We start from the raw sequence: 19,371 nt of genomic DNA, 5'->3' as shown, positions 1-19,371 counted from the left end.
CTACTTAGGAGGCTGAGGCAGGAGAATCGCTTGAACCTGGGAGGCGGAGGTTGCAATGAGATCGCACCGCTGCACTCCTGCCTGGCAATAGAGTGAGACTTTGTCTCAAAAAAAAAAAAAAAAAAAGACAATAAATTATAAACACTAGAAAATATCACTCTTAATTCTACTAAGAGGCAACTGCTATTAATATTTGGCATTTTTGTTAATGCTTTTTTTCTTTATATAATTTTGTATCTGTCAAGGATTAATTTGATTGTTAGGAACAGAAACCTCAAATAAAGTTAAGTAAAGGGACAGTGATTATAAGGATTCCAGGCAGTCTTTTGGAATCCAAGTGTGTGGGAAGCAGGGATGAACTTGTGGGATTTGGAAAGCCCCAGGCTTTTGCCTTTGTCTCTGGAGCTGTGTTTTTTTTTTTTTTTTTTTTTTTTTTCGTCTTTGCTCTTTGCATGTCTTTTCCATTCTCCATGCTGAAGCTGGTTTATGCTGCAGTGGCCTCAGTTTCTGCTCCCCCATTACTCTGCTTGACTTTGGGTTTCCATGGTACTGATTTTAGCCAAACTCTTTTTCTGGAATGAGGCTGAAGCTTAATACTGGAGTAGCTGATTGGCTCAGCATGGGACAGGTGTCCCATTTTGTTCACTTGTGGTTAGGAGACAAGGTTTCGGTAGCAGTAGAAGTCACTTAGGCTCACCCCTGCAATAGGAGGGACACTTCCAAAGCATAGTCTGGGCGGCAGTCTCCTAAACATGTCTACTGAGAGTCTGCTTTTATTCATAAATATTCTCATAAACAGTTTTTGAGATTATTAGACTCTTCATAAGCCAAGTACGGTGGCTCATGCCTGTGATACCAGCACTTTGGGAGGCTGAGGCGGGTGGATCACTTGAAGTCAGGACTTCAAGACCACTGTAGCCAACATGTCTCTACTTAAAAAATACAAAAATTAGCCAGCTTGGTGGCACATTCCTGTAATCCCAGCTACTCGGGAGACTGAGGCAGGAGAATCACTTGAACCTGGGAGACAGAGGTTGCAGTGAACTGAGATTGTACTCCTGCCTGGGCAACAGAGCAAGACTTTGTCTCAAAAAAAAAAAAAAAAGCCAAAAAACAAAAAACTCTTCATAAATATGATTTTACAAAGCAGACGTTCTTTTCTTTTCTTTTCTTTCTTCTTTTTTTTTTTGAGATGGTCTTACTCTGTCACCCAGGCTGGAGTGCAGTGATGCAATCATGGCTTACTGAAGCCTCGAACTCCCGGTGCAGGTGATCCTTCTGTCTCACCTTCCCCGGTAGCTGATACTGCAGGTGTATGCTTATGCACCAGACTAATTTTTAATTTTTTTGTGGAGATGGGGTCTTGCTTTGTTGTCCAGACTGGTCTCAAATTCCTGGCTTCAAGGGATCCTCCTGCCTCCACCTCCTAAAGTGCTAGCATTACAGGCGTGAGCCACTGCATCTGGCTGTCAGCCTGTCCTTTGAAACTTTGAAGCCAGATACTCACTTTTCTCTAGCTATGAAAGTCTTAGAGGGCATAGTCTTCCAATAGAAGGCTGTTTCATCTACAATGAAAATCTGTTATTTAGTGTAGCCACCTTCATCATTTCTCTTAGATTTTCTGGATGACTTGCTGCAGCTCTCTATCAGTCCTTGCGGCTTCACCTTGCACTTTTATGTTATGGAGACAGCTTCTTTCCTTAAACCTCATGAACCAACTTTGGCTAGCTTCCAACTTTTCTTCTGCAGATTCCTCACCTCTCTCAGCCGTAACAGAATTGAAAAACAGAATTGAAAAGAGTTAGGCTCTTGTTCTGAATTAGGCTTCTGGCTTAGGGAATGTTGTAGCTGGTTTGCTCTTCTATCCAGACCACTCAGACTTTCTCCACATCAGCAGTAAGGCTGTTTCACTTTCTTATTCATATGTTCACTGGAGTAGCACTTTTAATTTCCTTCAAGAACTTTTCCTTTGGCTGGGTGTGGTGGCTCAGGCCTTTAATCTCATCATTTTGGGAGGCTGAGGCAGTAGGATTCCTTGAGCCCAGGAGTTCGAAACCAGACTGGGCAACATGGTGAGATCCTGTTGCATAAAAAAAAGAAAGAAAAAAAGAACTTTTCCTTTGCATTCATAAGTTGGCTCTTTGGTCCAAGAGGCCTAGCTTTTGGCCTATCTCAGCTTTTGACATGCCTACCTCATTAAACTTAAATCGTTTCTAGCTTTTGATTTAAAGTGAGAGATGTGTGACTCATCCTTTTACTTGAACACTTAGAGGCCATTATAGAGTTATTCATTGCCCCAATTGCAATATTGTTGTATCTTACGGAATAGGGAGGCCTGAGGAGAGGGAGAGAGATGGGGTAATGGCTGGTCAGTGGAACTGTGAGAATACATGTATTTATTGATTAAATTTGCCATCTTATATGGGCATGGTTTGTGGTGCCCCAAAACAATTACAATAGTAACATCAAAGATAACTTATCACAGACCACTGTAACAGATACAATAGTAACAAAAAAGGTTGAAATATTGTGAGAATTACCAAAATGTAACACAGAGACACAAAGTGAACACGTTGTTGGAGAAATGATGCTGATAAACTTGCTTAATGTAGGCTTGCCACAAACCTGTAATTTGTAGAAACTAGTAACTGCAAAGCACAATAAAATGATGCACAATAAAACAAGGTATGCCTATATTAATAAAAGGAGAAGGAGGAGTGGTATTGGAAGGCAACAAGCGTTTACTGCCTTACCTGAGAGCAGTTATAATCTTATGTAATCAAATATTTATTTTGAAATATTTCTTAAGCTTGGGTTTTAGGCTATAAACTTTAGTAACTTTGAGCTCGTTGAGAGCCAAGGGTATATGTGCCTAAAAATTCTACACCATTATGTAAGTTTGAAATAAAGGATTATGTTCTGTTTTACCTGGGATATGGAAATATCTGTTAATGCTTATTGAAAATAAGGCTAAACATTTGTATCTTGGTAAATTTAAGCTAGTTTTGTATCATTGGGATTCTATTTGAGTTATTTTGTTTTTCTTATAAGAATCATCTGGAGCATTTATTACGTATGAGGATTCTGGGGCTCACCCATCTGCTTAATCAGAATCAGTTCCAGATGATCATTATATGTAGGCATGTTTGGAGTATGTTTTTGAATTTTCTCTTTACATATGCTTTTCTGTTTTTCTTGTAAACCAGCTGTTGTCAAAATGTGGTCTGAGGACTTCTGGGCATCTCTGAGACCATTTCAGGAGATTTGTAGGATGTTTTCTTTTCTTTTCTCTCTTCTCTTCTCTTTTCTTTTCTCTTTTCTTTTCTTTTCTAGACAGAGTCTCGCTCTGTTGCTCAGGCTGGACTGCAGTGGCCCAATCTCGGCTCACTGCAACTCCGCCTCCCGGATTCAAGCAATTCTCCTGCCTCAGCCTCTTGAGTAGCTGGGATTACAGGTGCGTGCCACCACGCCTGGCTAATTTTTGTATTTTTAGTAGAGACGGGGTTTCACCATGTTGGTCAGGCTGGTCTCAAACTCCTGACCTCGTGATCCACCCGCCTCGGCCTCCCAAAGTGCTGGGATTACAGGCGTGAGCCACTGCGCCCGGCCAGGATGTTTTCAAACTATGTGTGGCTTTTCTTCATGTTCTTCAACCAGAACGACATATTGTAATAGAATGAACATAGAATGATTCTGCCAAGAGCAAACATTAAAGAAAAACAAATTTTTTTAAAAAAGAATGAACGTCGAAGCAGATATGAGAATCTAGTTATTTCTATTAAATCAGACATTAAAGATATTTGCAAACGTGTAAACGATGCCATCTTCTCAGTAAAGTTTTTGTTTTATTTAGGAATATAGGTGGTTTTTTCCTAAACATTCAAAATCTGAAACGCTCCAAAACCTGAAACTTTCTGAGTACTGATGTGATACTTAAAGGAAATGCTCATTGGAGCATTTTGGATTTCAGGTTGTTGGATTTGGGATGTCCAGCTGAGTAAGTATAATTCAAATATTCTAGAATCTGAAAAGATCTGAAATCCAAAACACTTCTGATCCCACCAAGCATTTTGGATAAGGAATACTCAACCTGAATATAGTTACTTTTCATGAAAATTGAATATGTTAATGAGTATAGGTTATTATTTTAAAATAACAATTTTTTTAAATGATCACTTTTAGTTTCTACAATGGTGAGTGTTGATAGATGTAACCCATATAAACAAGAGTTCTAGGCCGGACATGGTGGCTCACGCCTGTAATCCCAGCTCTTTAGGAGGCCGAGGCGGGTGGATCTCCTGAGGTCAGGAGTTCATGACTAGCTTGGCCAACATGGTGAAACCCATCTGTACTAAAAATACCAAAAAAAAATTAGCTGGGTGTGATGGCGCATACATGTAATCCCAGCTACTGGGGAGGCTGAGGCAGGAGAATCACTTGAACCAGGGAGGTGGAGGTTGCAGTGAGCTGAGACTGTGCCATTGCACTCCAGCCTAGGCAACAAGAATGAAACTCTGTCTCAAAAAATGAAACGAAATACCAACAGGAGTTCTTTGGGAGCCTCAGTACATTTTAAGAGTATAAAGGGATGTTGGAAACAAAAAGTTTGACAGTTGCAGTTTTAACACTCTCTGGCTTGAGATGCTTTGATTAGTTGACTTGTGGGAGGTAGGCTAAAGTAGTAAAGTGAATTGTAAAGTCAGACCAGGGCTGGCATCCTGGTTTGAGTACTTACTAGATGTATTATTTTGATGAAGTCACTCACTCTGTATGCTTCATCTCCTCTGGTATAAACAGGAACCAACTTCACAGAGTTCCCATAAGAGTTAAATCAAGTGTGCGAGGCGCTAAGCACAGTGCCTGGCACACATCAGGGGCTCAGCAACTTCAGGCTCTGTTGTGGTTGACAGGCTTTGAAGGTTGTGGATTCGCACAGAAGATGCAAAACTATGGGCCCCGTTGTTTCTTTGATTGTTCTATGACTTTAAACAGAAAATTTACTTTAAAGAGAAACTTTATTTGTATATCTCATTTCTTTCTTTTTTTATTTTTTGAGACAGTGTCTCACTTTGTTGCCCAGGCCGGAGTGCAGTGGTGTGTGATCATGACTCCTGCAGTCTTGAACTTTTGGGTTCAAGGGATCCTCCCACCTCAGTTTCACAAGTAACTGGTACTCCAGGTGTATGCCACCATGCCCAAATAAATTGTTTTATTTTTGTGTCACCCAGTGTGATCTTGAACTCCTGGGCTCAAGGGATCCTCCTGCCTCCACCTCCCAGTGTTGAGATCCCAGGCGTGAGCCATTTTACTTAGCCTCATTTATTCCTTTCCGTCACTCTAATTATTAAGTAATATATAGATTTTATTTATTTGTTTGCGACAGGATCATGCTCTGTCACCAGGCTACAGTGCACTATAGCCTGGACCTCCCAGGCTCAAGCAGTTCTCTCACCTCAGCCTGTCAAGTAGCTGGACTATAGCCGGGCTACTTTTTTATTTTTTGTTTTTTTGTAGAGACAGGGTTTTGCTGTGTTGCCCAGACTGGTCTTGAACTCCTGGCCTCAAGTGATCTGCCTGCCTCAGCCTCCGACAGTCCACGTGCCTTAGTCTCCCAAAGTGCTAGTATTATAGGCATGAGCCACCATGCCCGGCTTTAGACTTTTTTTTTTGAAACAGAATCTTGCTTTGTCACCCAGGCTAGAGTGCAGTGGCGCAATCTCAGCTCACTGCAACCTCTGTCTCCCGAGTTCCAGCAATTCTCCTGCCTCAACCTCCTGAATAGCTGGGATTACAGGCACGTGGCACCGCACCCAGCTAGTTTTTGTATTTTTAGTAGAGGCAGGGTTTCATCATATTGGTCAGGCTGGTCTCAAACTCCTGACCTCATGATCTGCCCACCTCAGCCTCACAAAGTGCTGGAATTACAGGCGTGAGCCACCGTGCCTGGCCCATAAACTCTTTTTTGAGATGGAGTCTTACCCTGTCACCCAGGCTGGAGTGCAATGGCACAATCTTGGCTCACTGCAACCTCTGCCTCCTGGGTTCAAGCAATTCTCTACCTCAGCCTCCTGAGTAGCTGGGATTACAGGTGCCCACCACCACGCCCGGCTAATTTTTGTATTTTTAGTAGAAATGGGGTTTTACCATCTTGGCCAGGCTGGTCTTAAACTCCTAACCTCGTGATCCCCCCCTCCGCCTCCCAAAGTGCTGAGATTATAGGCATGAGCCACCGTGCCCAGCTAAACTCTTTTTATTTTTATTTTTTATTTATTTATTTATTTTTTTGAGACGGAGTCTCGCTCTGTCACCCAGGCTGGAGTGCAGTGGCCGGATCTCAGCTCACTGCAAGCTCCGCCTCCCGGGTTCACGCCATTCTCCTGCCTCAGCCTCCCGAGTAGCTGGGACTACAGGCGCCCGCCACCTCGCCCGGCTAGTTTTTTGTATTTTTTTAGTAGAGACGGGGTTTCACCGTGTTAACCAGGATGGTCTCGATCTCCCGACCTCGTGATCCGCCCGTCTCGGCCTAAACTCTTTTTAAATAAGGGAACTGAAACTTAAAAGAGGTAACTTGCCCCATATCACTTGCTTAGTAAGCCAGGATTTGAACCCCGGTCCTTTTGATTCTAAAGCCTAATTTCCCCCCACTATACTGTGTTATCCTGGGTACAAAATTAAGCTACTTTTGTTTACTATTTAGGGGAAACTGAAGCAAAGAAGACGTGAAATGCCAGTGGTAGCTTGAACTAAAATTCTTAAATTCTTGGTAGTAGTAGTTTACCTCATTTCTCAAAGTGTTCCTGTTTACATGCTAATACTAAATGTAATAATAGTACCTAGGGCTATTTTGTGAGTTGTATGAACTGCTTTTAGCATTTTTGTGATCTTTTAGTTGGCAAAATGCTTTACGATCCTGTGAAATGCACAGTAGACACTTGCTTCTGTTTGGACGAAAGAATAACTGAACTCAGACCAGTGTGACCTATGTCAATGACATAAAGTTAGATTTCCTGAATGTAGGTATTCTGACTGAAAGCAGTTTACAACCATGGGCAGATGAAGTGAGATGATAATTTTAATAGTTCTCATTTCTAGTGTATTGTGAGGATTGATTGATACAACACAGTGCCTGGCACAAGGAAAACACTTGATAAAGTTGGCAATTGTAATTATTGAGTTTTTCTGAAATAATGAAATAGGTACTCTTTTGGTCTAGCTTATTTCAATTCTATCTGTATTACTCATTTAGTGAATTACTGCCTAAGCTTAGAGTCCTTTATAAGTAATATAGGATCAGTATGAGGGTAGCATCACTAAATTTTTGTTGGTACCTATTATAGTAGGAGCACTGGGACTGTTTGCATAGGCCATAATAAGCACCTAACATGCACAAAGGTTTCTGTTATGTTAATCAGTAGATAAAGACATAAGAATCCTTGCTCTCCAGAATTTAACTGAAGAGACAAGTTGGCCAGGTGTGCTGGCTCATGCCTATAGGCCCAGCACTTTGGGAGGCTGAGGTGGGTGGATTACTTGAGTTCAGGAGTCCGAGACCAGCCTGGTCAACATGACGAAACTCCGTCTCTACTAAAAATACAAAAAAATTAGCCGGGTGGGGTGGTGCACACTTGGAATCCTAGTTACTTGAGTGGCTGAGGCAGGAGAATCGCTTGAACTTGGGAGGCGGAGGTTGCAATAAGCTGAGATCGTGCCACTGCTCTCCAGCCTAGGTGACAAAGCCAGACTCTATCTCAAAAACAAAACAAAACAAAACAAACTATATAGTCAGTGGTCCAGAGAGTAAGTGAAATTTTCTGGTGGAAGGTGAAAATTGATTTGAACCTTTAGGGCTGCGTAATTTAAAATTTCAGCTTATATAATTAAAAAATTATACACAATATTTATTGAGGAAAAATTACAGAAATTACAAAAAGAGGCAATAGGAATCACTTATTTCCCCTGCTGGATGGAATTTAATAGGCAGATAAATGGTGAATCAGTTCCTAAGTGTGAGCAAGGGAAGAAGCAGGAAAGTTCAAAGCATCTTTAGAATTAATGAATATATTATGTACTGAAATATTATGATCTTCAAGATCTTAAGGAAAAAAGCAGTGTGTAAAGCAGTGAGAACAGAACAGAATGTAATTTTTTTTTTTTTTTTTTTTTTTTTGGAGATGGAGTCTCACTCTTGTTGCCCAGGCTGGAGTGCAATGGCGCAATCTTGGCTCACCAAAACCTCCGCCTCCTGGGTTCAAGCAATTCTCCTGCCTCAGCCTCCCGCAGAATATAATTTATGTTAAGGAAAAGTACATACATAATTTTTCTTTGAAAGATACATAGGAAATTGTTTAGCAATGGTTATTGAAGGAAGAAAACCTCAAGCTCAATGGGAGAGAGACTATAATTATGATTTTATGCCTTTTTAAGGTTTGAATTATTGTGTCTACGTTTCCGTTTTTAAAAATTCAGGTATTCACATATAAAATTCACACTTTTAAAGTGTATAATTCATTGGTTTTGAGTTTTTCACAAGATGTGCAACTAACACCACTATCTAATTGCAGGACATTTTTCTTCACCCCCGAAAAACGCATACCCATTCCCCTTTTTCCCTGGCGCCTGGCAGCCCCTAATAAGCTTCTGTCAGTATGCTTTTCATGGGAGTGGAATCATATACGTTTGTCCATGTCGTAGTATGTATATATACTTTATTCCTCTTTATGGTTGAATAATATACCTTTGTATGGATATATCACATCTTGTTTATTCATGATTTAATGAATCATGGGTTTTGCTCTATTGCCCAGGCTGGAGCATAATAGCATGATCATAGTTCACTGTGGCATTGACTGCCTGGGCTCAAGCAACCCTCCTGCCTCAGCCTTCTGAGTAGCTGGGACTACAAGTGCCTGCCACCATGCCTGGCTAATTTTTTTTTTTTTTTAGATGGAGTCTCGCTCTGTCGCCCAGGCTGGAGTGCAGTGGCGCGATCTCGGCTCACTGCAAGCTCTGCCTCCCGGGTTCACGCCATTCTCCTGCCTCAGCCTCCCGCGTAGCTGGGACTACAGGCACCCACCACCACGCCTGGCTAATTTTTATATTTTTAGTAGAGATGGGTTTCACTGTGTTAGCCAGGGTAGTCTCAATTTCCTGACCTCATGATCCGCCTGCCTTAGCCTCCCAAAGTGCTGGGATTACAAGTGTGAGCCACTGTGGCCTGGCTAATTTTTAACTTTTTTGAGGAGACAGAGTCTCACTATGTTGTCCAGGCTTGTTTTTACTTTTTGGCTGTTATGAATATTGCTACTATGAAAATTTGTGTACCAGTTTTTGTGTGAACATGTGTTTTCACTTTTCTTGGATATATACCTAGCATTGAAATTGCAGGGCTATACTGTAACTCTATATTGTAACTTCTTGAGAAACTGCCAAACTGTTTTCCACTACTGGTACATGAGGGTTCCAATTTCTCTGCATCTTTGCCGACTCTTGTTATTGTCTGTCCTTTTGATTACAGGTGTCCTAGTGGGTATAGCCGTGTCTTATTGTGATTTTATTTGCATTTCCCTAGTAACTAATGCTAAACAGTGTTTTTTCATGTGCTTATTGGCCATTTTCATTTTTATTTTTTGGAGAAGTGTCTATTCACATTTGTGCCCATTTTAAAATTGGGTTATTTGTCTTCTTATTGTTATATTGTAGGAGTTCTTTATGTATTTTATATACCAGACCCTTATTAGTTATATTGTGTTTTAGCCTGTTCAGTCTTCTTACAAAATATCACAAACTGGGCAGCTTATAAACAATGTGTTTATTTCTCATAGCTCTGGAGGCTCGGAAGTCCAAGATCAAGGTACTGGCTGATGTGGGGTTTGGTGAGGGTACTTTTTCTGATGCATAGATGGCACCTTTTGGCAGTGTCTTTGCATGGTGGAGAGCTAGTTCTTGGGTCTCTTTTGTAAGAGCACTAATCCCAATCATGAGGGCTCTGCCCTCACGACCTGATCACCTCCCAAAGGTTTCGCCTCCTAATACCACTATCACCTTGGGGTTTTTGTTGTTATTGAAACAAGGTTTTAAATTTTGATGATATCCAATTTATTTATGTTTCGTTTTGTTGTTTGTGATTTTGGTGTCATATCTAAGAAACCATTGCCTAATTCAAGGTTGTGAAGATTTATTACTATGTTTTCTTCTAAGAGTTATATAGATTTAGCTCTTACATTTAGGCCTTTGATCCACTTTGAACTCAAAGTTGACTATTGTATATGCTGTGAATTAGAGCTTTTTTTTTTTTTAACTTTATTTTGAGATTAGGTAAGAGTTATAAAAGTAACTTACTCAACTTCACCTGAAGTTAACTTTTGTGCTTCGAAGAACACATAGTCCATTGTTCCCACTACTGCTGCTGCTGCTCTTCTAACAGGTCTAGTTTCTCACAAATTTCTGTCCATAATCCTGCTCAGCACCCTGTACCATCTCTATATCTCACCTTTCCTCCAGAGCTGCTGTTAGGCTGTCTGTTGCATTTGTAATTCCTGTAGCTCCTCACCAGTAGTGGCTGAGCTCCCGCCTTCCCAGCCTGTATTTTTGACTCATTCAAGGTTAAAAATTCTCCAGCAGCTTCTTAAATGTAGCCCACAATCCCTACATAGTCTTCTCTCTCCTTACTTCTTCAGGCTCACCTTGCCCCACTCCATCAGTGAGCAACAATGGACCATTGATGTGGAAGGTACACCCTCATGTTATGGAAGCAGAAACTGAGGCATAGACTGGCTAATGATTTCCCACAAGGACACATCTAATTAGGACCAAAACATGGTTTTGGTACCAGTACTGTACTTTCCATCCTTCCCCACTGCCTCTTAAGAGTTTGAAGATGCAGAGCTGTATTCATTTATTTTTGCCCAAAGTCAAGGTGAGTAAATGTGAATTTTAAAGACAATTTGGGCTTTAAAGAAAAAATTGAAGTGAAGAAGAGATGATAGGAAGAAACTGAAGATTTGGCTTAGGCTGGTAGAATGAGAAGTAACAACAACAGTGAAAAAGAAGGCCAAATGCTAATATTTTGTCTGTTGTCTTCTGTGAGGGCAGGTGGGAATATCTAGTTAACCGTGTTTCCTAGAAGCTAGAAAGGTAAAACAGTAGGATCTTTGCATATGGCAACCATACCAGTGCATCCTATTTTCATATATTTGTCTCGTCTTCCCACAAACCATCTGTATTAGTCTGCTATGGCTACTATAACAAAATACCAGACTGAGTGTCTTTTTGTTTTGTTTTGTTTTTGTTTTGAGACAGGGTCTTACTCTGTCGCCCAGGGTGGAGTGCGGTGGCACCATGTGGGCTCACTGCAACCTCTACCTCATGGGTTCAAGCCATACTCGTGCCTCAGCTTCCTGAGTAGCTGTGATTACAGGTGTGTGCCACCATGCCCAGCTAATTTTTGTAATTTTAGTAGAGACAGGGTTTCGCCATGTTGGCCAGACTGGTCACTGCTGGCCTCAAGTAATCTACCTGCCTCAGTCTCCCAAAGTGCGGGATTACAGGCAAAAGCCACCGCGTACCTGGCTTGGATGTCTTAAATAACAGAAATCTATTTCTCTTGGTTCTGGAGGCTGGGGGAAGTTTAAAATCAAGGTGCTTGCCAATTTTGTTCCTGGTGAGGGTCGTCTTCCTGGCTTGCAGATGGCTGTGTCCTTGCTATGTCCTCACATGGTAGAGAGAAAGAGAGAGAGATGTCTTGTGTTTCCTCTTATAAGGGCACTAATGCCGTCATGTGAGCTCTACACTCCTGACCTAATTACCTCCCAAAGGCCCTGTCTCTAAATATGATTGGAGGTTAGAGCTTTTATGTGAATTTTTGGGGGATTCAGTCCATAGCACCATCTAACTGGACTAGATATCTCTGGATTTGAGCCCCAACTATATTTCTTATCCCCCCAATTGCCTGGAAAAAAAATTCTCATCTTAAACCATTTTCATTCTCTTTGTAGAAACCAACGACCATTTTATCCTCCCTCTGAGGGCAATTCAGTGTGTGAGGTGCTCTTTATGGGTTTCTCAGAAGAAAATAGTAGCTGTTTATCAAGGCATTTACGTGCTGGGAGAATCTCCTATTGATTTCTGATAAAGCTGTAGAGATATCTTTGTTAAAATTTAAACGTCTATATTCTATAAATCTATATTTGTCTTGGAAAAAGTATCAGGAGAAATCATCCTATGATGAAAGAACTTGGTATTTAGTCTAAGTGGTTTATAACAGAAAGTCCTTTTTTTAAAAAAGGGAGTCATTTCCTTGAGGAATGCCTAAATGAGATGTGTTGAACTGGTTTGATGAGATATTGTGATGAATTAGTGATTTTGACAAAAATGGCTCAGTAGTTCAGCATTTAGTTGGTTGGATATTAAAGATGATATAACAGCTTACAAAGAATAGGATATAATTAACTCTTACCAAGTACTTCTATTTAGGAACTGAGAAGGATTATATTAATCACAGCTGGTAGGGGAAAGAGTGAAACTTCCCATAGATGCAGTCTGATACAAAGCCAGAAAGAATGTTGAGATCTAGTGAATTAAGATATAGTAGTGCTTTCTGCTGTCAAAGAAAAAAAGCAACCATGATTCTTTCTGTTAAAAGTGACAGGAAGACTGGACATGGTAGCCTGTAATCGCAGCAATTTGGGAGGTGGAGGCAGGAGGATCGTTTGAGGCCAGGAGTTTGAGACCAGCCTGGGCAACATGGCAGGACTCCATCTCTACAGAAAATTTAAAAATTAGCCAGGTGTGGTGGTGCATGCCTGTAGTCCCAGCTACTGAGGTGGCTAAGGTGGGAGGATCACTTGAGCCCTGGAGATTGAGGCTGGGGTGAGCCACAATTGTGCCACTGCACTCTGGCCTTGGTGACAGAATGAGACTCTGGAGACTTTGTCTCAAAAAAAGAAAAGACGACAAAGGTAGCCCAAACTGGCATAAGAAAACAAAGTTTATTGATTCATGTTATTGCAAAGTTCACAGGTAAGCCTGACTCAAGGCACAATTGAATTTATAGTTGAAATAATGTAAGGACTTGGTTTCTTTCCATCTTCCTGCTGTCTTTCACTGTAGAGAATTGATTAAAATGATAGGACATAGGAATAGCAGGTGGAATTTATTAGAAGGTACTATTAGAGCCTTACATATCAGTGGGAAATAGTTTTTTGTTTGAGCAAATAGTGTTGGGAAAGTTGACAATTTTAAAAATAGCAGTTTGAGGCTGGGCACGGTGGCTCATGCCTGTAATTCCAGCACTTTGGGAGGCCAACGCGGGTGGGATCACTTGAGGTCTGGTGTTTGAGACCAGCCTAGCCAACATGGTGAAACCCTGTCTCTATTAAAAATACAAAAATTAACTGGGCATGGTGGCACACACCTGTAATCCCAGCTACTTGGGTGGCTGAGGCACAAGAATCGCTTGAATTGGGAGGCAGAGGTTGCAGTGAGCTGAGATCACGCCATTGTACTCCAGCCTGGGTGACAGAGCGAGACTCTGTCTCAAAAATAAATAAATAAATAAATAAATAAAAATAAAAAAAAATAGCAGTTTGAGCTATAGCTCAGAATTTAAGAAAAAGCCCATAAATATTAGAAGAAAATATGCAAAAACTTAATTCATTGTTGTTTTCTAAGTTTCAGTCATTCCTTGTCATATTATTTGTACTATTAATATTTTTCTTTAACTGGATTCTTCACATCCCTCTGTCCCCTTTTTTTACTTAGCTATATCTTAAGCATTTGTATCCATGGTATATTGATTTTGAGTGTTAGGTCTTTTTTCCTAATACACATTAAATTAAGTGTGGTGCATATAACTATTACAATTTTAAAAGGGCTGTGCACCATGTAATATCTCCTCTGGCATGTGTGCCATGCTTTTACACATTAAATTAAGTGTGGTGCATATAACTATTACAATTTTAAAAGGGCTGTGCACCATGTAATATCTCCTCTGGCATGTGTGCCATGCTTTTACACATTAAATTAAGTGTGGTGCATGTAACTATTACAATTTTAAAAGGGCTGTGCACCATGTAATATGTCCTCTGGCATGTGTACCATGCTTTTGGAAACAAGGATTTAACTGTTAAAAGATTAGAGAAGGACTTTTTCTAAGTCATCTTGTAACAAGAGAAGGATTTTTTTTTTTTTTTTTTTTAAGCAATCTTATTCTTTTGCCCAGGCTGAAGAGCAGTGGCATGATTTCGGCTCACTGCAACCTCCGCCTCCCAGGTTCAAGCGATCCTTGTGCCTCAGCCTCCCGTGTAGCTAGGATTACAAGCGCCCACCACCACGTCCGGCTAAGTTTTTTGTATTTTTAGTAGAGATATGGTTTCACCATGTTAGCCGGGCTAGTCTCAAACTCCTGGCCTCAAGTGATCAGCCCACCCTGGCCTCCCAAAATGTTAGGATTACAGGTGTGAGCTGTGGTATCTGGCCAAGAAGGACTTTTTTTTTTTTTTTTTGAGAGAGAGGGTCTCACCCTGTCACCCAGGCTGGAGTGAAGTGGCATGATCTTGGCTCGTTGCAGCCTCTATGTTCTGGGGCAGGGGCCTGACTCTCCTAAGACAGCCATTGGTACAACCAGGTGGCCTTTAAGACACCTCTGGTATCCTGTTTGAAATTACTGGCCTTTGATAATTGGTGACATGAGAGAGGCATTACTACCAATGCACACAGGTTGCCTTCTGTGATTAATGTATAGTGCCAGTTGACTGGTCAAGTATTGAGAGTGTAATTTTTGTCACTTTCGTCAATGTAATGTTCATCTCCTAAGGAGGTCAGGTTGGTTATAACAGAGCTTGGTTGGCTTGTAGAGTGTGTGCCCTTGGGTGTGTTGTTTACTAGTATTTGTTCTGGTGGTAGCTGATCTGACCTAGCCCTGCTTCCTTGCAGGGGCTCTGGGGCGGGAGTTTCCTCAGAAGGTGGCTGTAGTCACTGCAGACACTAAAACAACCTAAGAAAATGCATAATAATCCTTTAAAGGGACCAGAGAGAATTAGGATAGCCTTTGTTGTAGAGATGGTCCTTGAGGTTTCTTAAAGTGCAGATCATTATTTTTCTTTTTCATTTTTCTTTTACTAGTAACTAAGTAGTTAGGATGTGTATTACTTGTTGAAGTCAGTTGAAAATTATTATTTCTTGAAGGAGACGCCAGCTGAAAGATTATCTTCTCTGTACATTATAGGCTACCAAGGAAAAGACTCAGTAAGCTTTGAGTTATTAGTCAGTTGGTAAATAGTTCTTGATAACTTAACGATTTTACCAATCTTTTGGAGATAAATTGAAACCAAAAACTTTTTTTACCTAATGTAAATATTACTCACTGCTCCCAGCTTTCCCCTTTGTTTCATTATTAAAGTTTGTGAACTGTTTGTTTTTTTGTCTTTTAACTTTTATTTTAGGTTTCTGGGTACACGTGAAAGTTTGTTACATATGTAAACTCATGTACCGGGGGTTTGCTGTGCAGATTATTTCATCACCCAGGTGTTAAGCCCAGTCCCCAATAGTTATCTTTTCTGCTCCTCTCCCTCCTCCCACCCTCCACCCTCAAGTAGACCCAATGTCTGTTGTTTCCTTCTTTGTGTTCATAAAGTCTCATTATTTAGCTCCTCCCACTTATGAGAGAGAGTATACAGTATTTGGTTTTCTGTTCCTGCATTAGTTAGCTGAGAATAATAGCCTCCAGCTCCATCCATGTTCCCATAAAAGACATGATCCCATTCTTTTTTTATGGCTGCATGGTATTTCATGGTATATATGTACCACATTTTCTTTATCCAATCTGTCATTGGTGGGCATTTAGTTTGATTTAATGTCTTTGCTATTGTGAATGGTGGTGTAGAACTATTTGTTTATTTATTTATTTATTTATTGAGATAGAGTCTTGCTCTATAGCCCAGGCTGGAGTGCAGTGGCATGATCTTGGGCCCACTACTACCTCCACCTCCCGGGTCCTGGTTCAAGCAATTCTCCTGCTTCAGCCTCCCGAATAGCTGGGATTACAGGCACGCGCTGCCATGCCCAGCTAATTTTTGTATTTTTAGTAGAGATGGGGTTTTACCGTGTTGGCCAGGCTGGTCTTGAACTCCTGACCTCGGCGTGATCCACCTGCCTCGGCCTCCGAAAATTTTTTTTTTTTTTTTTGAGACGAAGTCTTGCTCTGTCACCCAGGCTGGAGTGCAGTGGCGCGATCTCGGCTCACTGCAACCTCCGCCTCCCGGGTTCATGCCATTCTCCTGCCTCAGCCTCCCCATCAGCTGGGACTACAGGCGAACGCCACCACGCCCGGCTAATTTTTTTGCATTTTCAGTAGAGATGGGGTTTCCCCATGTTAGCCAGGATGGTCTCGATCTCCTGCCATTGTGATCCGCCCGCCTCAGCCTCCCAAAGTGCTGAGATTACAGGTGTGAGCCACTGCGCCCGGCCGGCCTCCCAGTATTTTTAAAAAAATATTCTTGACTGGGCGCGGTGGCTCATGCCTGAAATCCCGCACTTTGGGAGGCCACGGCAGGTGGATCAACTGAGGTCAGGAGTTCAAGACCACCCTGACCAACATGGTGAAATCCCCGTCTCTACTAAACATACAAAATTGGCCGGGTGTGGTGGCACATTCCTGTAATTCCAGCTACTCAGGAGGCTGAGGCAGGAGGATTGCTTGAACCCGGGAGACGGAAGAATCACTTGAACCTGGGAGGTGGCGGTTACAGTGGGCTAAGATTGCACCATTACACTCCAGCATGGGCAACAAGAGTGAAACTCCTTCTCAAAAACAAACAAACAAAAAAACCACAAAAAATTCTTCATTATTGTGGATATATAATACTTGCACATGTATATGGAGTACATGTGATACTTTGATGCAGACATGCAATGTATAATGATCAAATCAGAGTTATTGGGATATCCATCCCCTCAAGCATTTATCATTTCTTTGTGTTAGGAACATTCCAGTTCTTTTTTTTTTTTTTTTGAGACAGAGTCTCGCTCTGTCGCTCAGGCTGGAGTGCAGTGGCGCAATCTCGGCTCACTGCAAGCTCTGCCTCCCGGGTTTACGCCATTCTCCTGCCTCAGCCTCCTGAGTAGCTGGGACTACAGGCGCCCGCCACCGCGCCCGGCTAATTTTTTGTATTTTTAGTAGAAACGGGGTTTCACCGTGGTCTCGATCTCCTGACCTTGTGATCCGCCCGCCTCGGCCTCCCAAAGTGCTGGGATTACAGGCGTGAGCCACCGCGCCCGACATGGAACATTCCAGTTCTACTCTTTAGTGATTTTGAAATATACGATAAATTATTTTTAACTATGGTTGTCCTATTGTGCTACCAAACACTAGCTTCAGTCTAACTTTTGTACTAATTTTTGTACCCCTTAACCATGCTTTCTTTATTCCGCCTCTCAAACCCTTACTACCCTTCCCAGCCTCTGGTAACTTACCATCATTATTCTACTTTCTATCTCTGTGAGTTCCTCTTTTTAGCCCTTACATATGAGTGAGAACATGTGATACTTGTCTGTCTGTGCCTGGTTTATTTCACTTAACATAGTGTCCTCCAGTTCTACCCATGGTGTTGCAAATGACAGGATTTCATTCTTTTTTTTTTTTCCTTTTTCTTTTTCTTTCTTTCTTTCTTTTTTTTTTTACTCTGTCGCCCAGGCTGGAGTGCAGTGGCGTAATCTGAGCTCACTGCAACCTCTGTCTCCTGGGTTCAAGTGATTCTCATGTCTCAGGCTCCCGAGTAGCTGGGATTACAGGCATGAGCCACCACACCCAGCTAATTTTTATATTGTAGTAGAGATGGGATTTCATCATGTTGACCAGGCTGGTATTGAACTCTGCATGTCTCGGCCTCCCAAAGTGCGGGGATTACAGATATGAGCCAATATGCCTGGCCTGGATTTCATTTTTTTAATGGCTGAATAATATCCCATTATGTATATGTACTGCATTTTCTTTATCTGTGCTTCTGTGAACTATTTCTGAAAGTGATTTGACCATAACCAACTACTATTTTAGACTGAAGTTTTTTTTATTTATATAATATATATTATATATATATTATATTTTGTATTTTTATATATATTATATAATATATGTGAAACAGTCTAAAATAGTAGACTAAAGACAGTAGTCTAAAATATATATATGTGTGTGTGTGTATATATATATATTTTTTTTTTTTGAGACGGGGTCTTGCTCTGTCACCCAGGCTGTAGTGCAATGGCGTGATCTCAGCTTACTACAACCTCCGTCTCCCGGGTTCAAGTGATCCTCCCTCCTGAGCCTCCCAAGTAGTTGGGACTACAGGTGCATGCTACCACACCTGGCTAATTTTGTATTTTTAGTAGAGATGGGGTTTCGGCATGTTGGCCAGGTTGGTCTTAAACACCTGACTTCAAGTGATCCGCCTGCCTCGGGCTCCCAAAGTGCTGGGATTACAAGCGTGAGCCACTGTGCCGGCCTATAATATGTTTATAACTAACGTTTATAATATGTTTAACAAAATTTAACTCTTTTCTTCCAGGTAATTTATCCTCAGCATTCCAAACTTACTGACAAAGAAGTAAGTAAAAATACTGCTCTGTATAGTTTACTGTTATATTTCTGTTTATTTTTATTGATTATGTGTGTGTCAGCATACATCGCTTTTGTTTTCTTTTTCAGAAAACCAATATTTGCTATTTGTCTTTTCCAGATTCAAATTCAGGTAACTATTTTTCATCTATTGTTTCTGTTTAATTTTATGCTAAGAATACCGGTTATACTGTTAATGTATGAAAATTGATTGAAATAGCATATTAGAATGCAAACAGATCAATGATTTTTATTCCTATTTTAATGATGCCAAGTCATATCATTGTTGATTTTACTAGCTTCAACTCTTAAAATAACTGTTATGGTGTGATGAAGTAAACCATCAAGGAACAATAAACTCTTGAAATAGTGAAGAGGTTGAAAATCAGCGACACTGATGTATTTAGGGTTCATGGAGTATGTATTAAATAGTTTATATAGTGTGTAGTTTACTTTCAATTCAGAATCTGGGAGCTTACCAGGAACTCTGTAAAAGCAGTGAACCTAAAAAAAGCCAGGATAAATTTGGTCAGGAAGCAAGGCCATAAGTTGTGTGCAGTAGTTTATATGGGTTAATATATGTAAAGCCTTGGCATAGTGCTTGGTGTGTAGAAAAAAACATATAAGGGTCTGTTTATTGTTCAGCTTGGTTTTGCTGGTCTCTTTCAAGCTATTCCTTTTGTGTGGTCCTAATCATTGACATCCTTCAGGTTACCTCTTGTGTTTCACTTTCAAACTAGCTTTTCTTGGCTTATAGTGACCAA

General features: G+C 41.0%; 1 protein-coding gene across 11 annotated transcripts in view; it reads left to right on the top strand.

The window, feature by feature from the left end:
* Positions 1-19,371, top strand: part of DENND6A (DENN domain containing 6A) — a 71,532-nt gene that overhangs the window by 5,547 nt on the left and 46,614 nt on the right. For 6 of the 11 annotated variants that reach the window (XR_013414081.1, XR_001442995.3, XM_077993233.1 and 3 more), the window contains exons 2-3: positions 18,558-18,596; positions 18,698-18,740. The exons of 1 other annotated variant lie outside the window; for it this stretch is intronic. Coding sequence is in view for 8 of the 10 variants with exons in the window: in XM_077993233.1 (XP_077849359.1) it covers positions 18,558-18,596; positions 18,698-18,740 (82 nt within the window). In the remaining 2 variants the exon portion in view is untranslated. Of the gene's footprint in view, positions 1-10,676; positions 10,916-18,557; positions 18,597-18,697; positions 18,741-19,371 lie in introns of all 11 variants that reach the window. 4 more of the 11 variants (XM_077993237.1, XM_077993235.1, XM_077993236.1 and 1 more) reach the window with 1 other exon arrangement.

Source organism: Macaca mulatta, chromosome 2 (genome assembly GCF_049350105.2).
Source record: "Macaca mulatta isolate MMU2019108-1 chromosome 2, T2T-MMU8v2.0, whole genome shotgun sequence".
Classification (NCBI taxonomy): domain Eukaryota; kingdom Metazoa; phylum Chordata; class Mammalia; order Primates; family Cercopithecidae; genus Macaca; species Macaca mulatta.
This window is presented reverse-complemented; position numbering and strand designations above follow the sequence as displayed.